Here is a 6,469-nt window from a genome sequence, read left to right on the forward strand (position 1 = left end):
CTGTCGAACACCCTTGCGGGCGTGGTGGAAGAAGCTAGCCAGTGAAGAGCCTTGCGCCTCTCCCAGACCAGGCAGCAGGTCTGTCAGCGTGGTGGCGAACGTGGCGGCAACCAACAAGCGAGGTAGCCGCGCTTTGCGGTGCTGCCGGCGGCGGGAGCAAGGAGGTGGCATCAACGTTGGGGTGCTGCAAAGGCGGCGAAAAAAGTCCACCAACACCGGAGTACGGGGCCATCGGGGGTCGTGTGCTGCTAGGGGAGGTATGTGTGTGCGGGCCGGAGGCCTGTGCACCGGAACTAGGCAGCGGTGGCGAGGAGGGCGGCCGGGTGTGGTGGCTGTCGATGAGAGGAAGGGGGAATGTCCAATGTGCCACCGACTGACGGATCAGGGGATGGACAAGGGCGGGCATCGCGCAAGTCCGTTGTGTGTTCGCGCCGACACAAAGCCGGCCCAAATTTGACCCTGAAATGGGTCGCGCGTGGACAAAAGGCGGATGCTGGTCCGTTTGCATCGACGCATTGGACCGCCATTTGTATCCGTTTCAAACCAAACGGACACGCATGTATAGTTTGCGTCGGCACGTTCGAATTGCTCTATGAGCTCAAAATCAAAGTGACTGAAATGATTGAAAATTTCAGGCACGTGACATATAGGCGCTCCCAAGGTTTTGTCTTCCATCTGGCCCTCCGTTCAACGTCCCTTCTTTCCTCTCATTTTCTATTAACCTACTAAATAAAATTATTATTTTTGCAAGACAATAAATGATTACCAAATAAAATCCTAAAATTTAGCTAAATATGTAAATCAGGGCATGATTTGATAATTAGTTATTTAGACAATCACACTAATATGGAAGGTAATTATGTTTTTTTTGCGAGTAGAAGGTCATTATGGGTTACCATACGATAAAACATTTATACCCGTCGGAACACGCGGGGAATTATGTAGTACTGTATATATAACGAGCTCAAGACTAGACCATAAGCTGTGTGTCATTTTGTTCGAGAGCGGCAACAATGGCGGTTTCCACACGCATGGCACTCTTGCTCACAGCTTGCTTCCTCGGTTGTTACGTTTCCGTCCCGTCCTCGGCTGCCTCCGGCGACTTCCTCCAGTGCCTCTCGTCCAGCATCCCCAGCGAGCGCGTGTTCACGCCGGATTCGCCGTCGTTCACTTCCGTCCTGGTGTCGTCCATCCGGAACCCCAAGTTCTTCACCCCGACGACGGTGAGGCCGCTCTGCATCGTGACGCCCACCAACGCGTCCCACGTCCAGGCCGCGGTGCTCTGCGGCCGCCGCCACAACGTGCGCGTCCGCGTGCGCAGCGGCGGGCACGACTACGAGGGGCTCTCGTACCGGTCCGAGCGCCCCGAGGTGTTCGCGGTGGTCGACCTCGCCAACCTCCGCTCTGTGCGCGTCGACCGGGGCGCGGCCACCGCGTGGGTGGACTCGGGCGCGACGGTCGGGGAGCTGTACCACGCCGTCGCCAAGGCGGCGCCCGGGCTCGCGTTCCCTGCCGGCGTGTGCTCGACCATGGGCTTGGGCGGCCACATCAGCGGCGGCGGCATCGGCATGATGATGCGCAAGTACGGCCTCTCCATCGACAACGTCCTCGACGCCACGCTGGTCGACGCCAACGGGAGGCTGCTGGACAAGGAGGCCATGGGCACGGACCTCTTCTGGGCCATCCGCGGCGGCGGCGGCGGGAACTTCGGCATCGTGCTGTCGTGGAAGATCAGGCTGGTACCTGTCCCGTCGACAGTGACGTTCTCCAACATCCAAAAGACCATTGACCAGGGCGCGGCCAACGCCGTGACCAAATGGCAAACGCTCGCGCCGTCCCTCCCCGAGGACCTCAGCATACGGGTGATCGTGCAGGACCAGCACGCCCTCTTCCAGACCCTGTATCTCGGCGGCTGCAGCGCGCTGGTGCGCGCGATGAGCAGCCTGTTCCCGGAGCTCGGCATGACGCGCGCCGACTGCCGGGAGATGAGCTGGCTGAAGTCCACCGTCTACATCAACTCCGGCGACACCAAGACGCCGGTGGAGACGCTCCTCAACCGCACGACCAGCCTGAGCACGTTCACCAAGAACAAGTCCGACTACGTCAAGCAAGCCATCACAAAGGACACGTGGGACAAGATCTTCCCCTGGTTCAACGGCTCCGCCGCGGGGCTCATGATCCTGGAACCTCACGGCGGAAGGGTCGGCAGCATCGCCGATGAGGACACGCCATACCCTCACCGGAGCGGCGTGCTCTACAACATCCAGTACGTCGCGTTCTGGACGGGCAACGGCACGGACGGGCCGGACTGGATCAGTGGTCTGTACAACTTCATGGAGCCGTTCGTTAGCAAGAACCCGAGGGGTGCGTACGTGAACTACCGGGACCTGGACATCGGGGAGAACGCGGTGGTCGGCGGTGTCACGAGCTACGAAAGCGGCAAGGTGTGGGGTGAGAGTTACTTCGGGGGCAACTTCGAGAGGCTCGCCATCACCAAAGGGAAGGTGGACGCCGGCGACTACTTCAGAAACGAGCAGAGCGTTCCCCCACTTCTCTCGAGGAAGTGAAAGACTGAAAGTGTAACCTGGCAGTCTAATTTGAGGACATACAACTATAAATTCTACACTTACGGAATCCTGTAGGGATTCTTGCTTATGGACTTGCCCTGCCCCTAATTTTCATATGCCTAATCTTCAACCATCATTCGACAAGCCAGTCTGTAACAGCAATCCTGTAAGGGTCTGTCCGACGAGGCAAATTTGACAAATTTGACCTATGGACGAAATCAAATCACAGAATGAACTGTTCGTGAAACTATTTCACGCGCCTGACCTTTTTGTGTGACGTCCGACACGAAGGCGCCACACTACACTGTGCAACGCCTCACAGATAGGCGCTACACGCCTGGCCAGCGTTGCACCCCAGACTGCCTAAAAATTGCTAAGTCAATGTGCAGAGCGTAAGAGCTAGGCGCTGCACTGTATAGTGTGACGCCTAGCTCTCGGGCGCTGCACTAGTGGTTGCACTACAAAATGAACCAACCACTTGTGCAACGCCTAGAAGCTAGGCGCTACACTGTATAGTGTGGCGCCTGGCTCTCAGGCGCTGCACACTGACTTAGTAATTTTCGGATCACACCGGTGCGACACTGGCCGGGCGTGTAGCGCCTACCTGTGAGGCGTTGCACAGTGTAGTGTGGCACCTTCGTGTCGGGTGTCACACAAAAAGGTCAGCCGCGTGAAATAGTTTCACGAGCAGTTCATTCTGTGATTTGATTTCGTCCATAGGTCAATTTTGTCAATTTTGCCGTCCGATGGTGTAGCAAAAGTTCCACGTGAAAATTGGTCGCAATATATTTATGTGAGATTAGATTGTACGAACAAGAATATTTTTTATAAAAATATATTACGTGTCTTTAATCACATCATATCTACACAGTACAGAGTTTGAAAAAAGCCCACAGAAGTGTGAGAGAAGAAAACGTGTCCGCACGAGGGCATCTCCAACGGCAACCCGCAAATTTTCTCCTGCATCCATTCGCGGACAGGGGACCAATTCACGGACATGGATGCTGAAGGATGCCATCCAACCGTAGCCGCATACATTTCAAACTCTTTTTCAACAAACCAGATGAAATCCGTGCAAACAAGGCGGATTTTATATAAACATGACAGATTTAATACAAATAGGACGAAAACGGTTACATTTTAAACATATTTTCAACTAAAAGGCTAAAGCTACGTGCACGTACAGTCGCCCGGAGCTTGACTCCCATGACACCGATACACTACACTAGTCTACGGCCGGCCGCGGCGGATCCCTTTATTTTCCCCATGTCCGGCAGCCCGCTAACCGGACTACCGGGAGCCCCGGAGACATATTCTTCCCCTGTATCTTCCCTATGTTCGGTTGCGCTGCTCATCGGAGCGGCAAAGAGGGTGCTTCAACCGGAGGGGAAGGGTGCTTCCGTGGAGCTCAGGCGGATGGCCAAGATGGTTTGAGATAAAGGAGAACCGACCAGGTCACCGGCGGTGGCCTCCATGGGATACAAGCAGGGCGGCCTCCCGTGTTCTACTTCTCCTCGACGATGGCGCCGGGCGCGGACATGTTGGCCGCCACCTTGTCGACATCCACACATCTGGCTTCTTTCTCTGCGTGCATGGCGCGGCTAAGCGCGCGTCGACAGCGGATGGCGCGGTTGCAGGCACTGGATGCGGCGATACCCGTACCGCCATGCCGACATGGAGCAACTCGCCACTCCTCATTGAGCTGCCCTGAGGTGGCGAGTTGCTGAACCACGCGCCAGCTTGGGACGGCAACTGGCTCCGTCGGGCTAGGCGAGGGAGGTGGAGCAGGGAGCTTCCTCGCTCGTATCCGGTGGACTCAGTGGGCCACCCAAATGTTCCTGTATTCCGGAGAACTGCTCTTCGAAGGCCATCAGATGAGTGGAGAAAATGGTGAAGGAGGAGATGGGGGAGCGGCCGAGGGGTGCGATTCTTGCCTGGCGTCTAACCTCGTTTAAATAGAGGGCGGACGGGAGGAGCTTGGCCATGTTGCATTTATTGCCGGCCCGCTCATGAACGGACGTGTGGCCGGAGTAGGTTTCTTGGCTTCCACACGGGTTTAATGGAGTCTTTTGAATGCGGCCAGGAGGCGTGTTCAGCTGGGCGTGCAGCGGGCGGCACCCTCGGCTAGCGCGCCGCTTCAGTGGCGGAGGCAGTGAGAGGTCGCGTCCGCCCTGAGCTTCCTTCAATGTGGGGCCGCACGCTCTACAGCAACATGAATGCGTGCAGCTGGCGCCGGGCGGGAAGCGCAAGCGGGAGGGGGAGGGGTTTTTGGTGGGCCAGGGCAGTCAGAAGTGGGCTTGGAATCGATCCATACTCCCGCAGACCTCTCCCATATTTGCCTCCGGTTTACGGGAGAAATCGCATCCGGACTGCGCCGCGGACCAATACAGGACCGTGTTGGATGGCTTCTGCGGTCCAGACAGTGCATCCGGACAGTTGCAGGACGTTTGAGGTTTGGCGTTGGAGATGCCCTGAGGGACATATGCATGCCATGTACTCCCGTGAAGGCGGTTAGATTTGCTTGCCTCCTGCCAGCGCCGCTGTAGGTCTACCTCATCTCGTGTGCCCTTAAATCATAGAGATGTGGTGGATCTCGAACTTTGCATGTGGGAGGGATTCTGCTCTATTTCTAGATTTTTTGGGTGTGTTTTTAGGGTTTGTGTCCTGTTCAGTAAGACAAGGCGACAGCGGCTCCCTGAAGATGGAATAATATTCTCCCCGTCCAGCTCCCCTCTCGGTGGTGCGTCTAGTATTGTCCGAGGGCGTGTGAGGTGTGCCATCGACGAATCCCGCATGATTCCGTCGGCGTTTGTATTCTGTGGATATACTTGGATTAAGTTTTCATTCTTCTACACTGGTATGTCTACAAGTTGGATACTTCTAATCTACGCTTCTTTTTATCAGTGACGGTTGTTGTTCTGGTGCGCTGGTGTCCTTTGGGGTCTTAGCATGTAGACTTCCAGACTACAATAAGGTTTGGCTGGATCCAGTAAGGGAGGGCGATAACAGTTGCACGTCTTCGGCTCGCTCCTGTGCTTGTAGTCGTCGCTAGGTGGTCCACTGACCTAGATGTAACTTTTGTTATTTCTTCTCTCTTTCTACTATATCATGATAAATGATGAATAGATTGGAGGTTTTTTCCGGAAAAAATATGTATGCATGCAAATAATTTCTAAAACTTATTGGGGTGATGAGGTGGCATAGCCACATGTGCATAAAAATACCTGCGCTCTGTCCATTTTATTAATATAGGAAAAGAGGGAAAAAGTCTAGGACATAAGTTGCAAGAAATATAAGAGAAACAACACAAGAAAAGAAAAAGGGAAAAAAGTACGACCTCGTCGAAAGACCCCCTGAAATTTTCAGGGTATCACATTAAGAGAGTATGGAAAATCTACTTTTGGCGCAATAGGTGGTGTCGTGGCCCGATAGGGACTCACTGAATATGTGTCATTTCCTGTCCTTCCACACATTCCATAGCACATACACAATGGCCTTGCCGAAGAGAAGCCACAAAAAATTGACTTTTCAGTGTGTGTTTAGGTTCCACAAATCCTTAAAAGCGGAGAACTCAGACTCTGATACGAGAGGGTTGGACATCCATATTGAAACATTTTTCCGCGCACCTCTCACAAAAACGTAGTGATGACTAAGATGCTTCTTAGCTCATAACTAGTGAGGCGAAAGCTTGCAAACCGCACCACGAGGCCATCCTCCAATATCTAGGCGATCCACAGTTAGTCAAGTGTAAGTGTTGCAGTGTCTGTTGGAAAACGTAGCATGCAATTTCAAAAAATTCCTACGGTCACGCAAGATCTATCTAAGAGATGCATAACAACGAGAGGGGGAGACTGTGTCCACGTACCCTCGTAGACCGAAAGCAGAAGCATTTATTTAACGCG

At 54.0% G+C, this 6,469-nt stretch overlaps 1 protein-coding gene across 1 annotated transcript; it reads left to right on the plus strand.

Annotated features, from left to right (window-relative positions):
- Window positions 1-962: 962 nt before the first annotated feature.
- Window positions 963-2,814, plus strand: LOC109757871 (berberine bridge enzyme-like Cyn d 4). The gene has a single exon (XM_020316717.4). The coding sequence runs from the start codon at window positions 1,014-1,016 to the stop codon at window positions 2,565-2,567; it is 1,554 nt and encodes a 517-aa protein (XP_020172306.1). The 5' UTR covers window positions 963-1,013; the 3' UTR covers window positions 2,568-2,814.
- Window positions 2,815-6,469: the final 3,655 nt, after the last annotated feature.

This window comes from Aegilops tauschii, chromosome 7 (assembly GCF_002575655.3).
Source record: "Aegilops tauschii subsp. strangulata cultivar AL8/78 chromosome 7, Aet v6.0, whole genome shotgun sequence".
NCBI lineage: Eukaryota > Viridiplantae > Streptophyta > Magnoliopsida > Poales > Poaceae > Aegilops > Aegilops tauschii.

What these genes read in the sequence shown, in the direction of transcription:
- LOC109757871 (XM_020316717.4), top strand. Translation starts at nt 1,014, where the DNA reads ATGGCGGTTTCCACACGCATGGCACTCTTGCTCACAGCTTGCTTCCTC.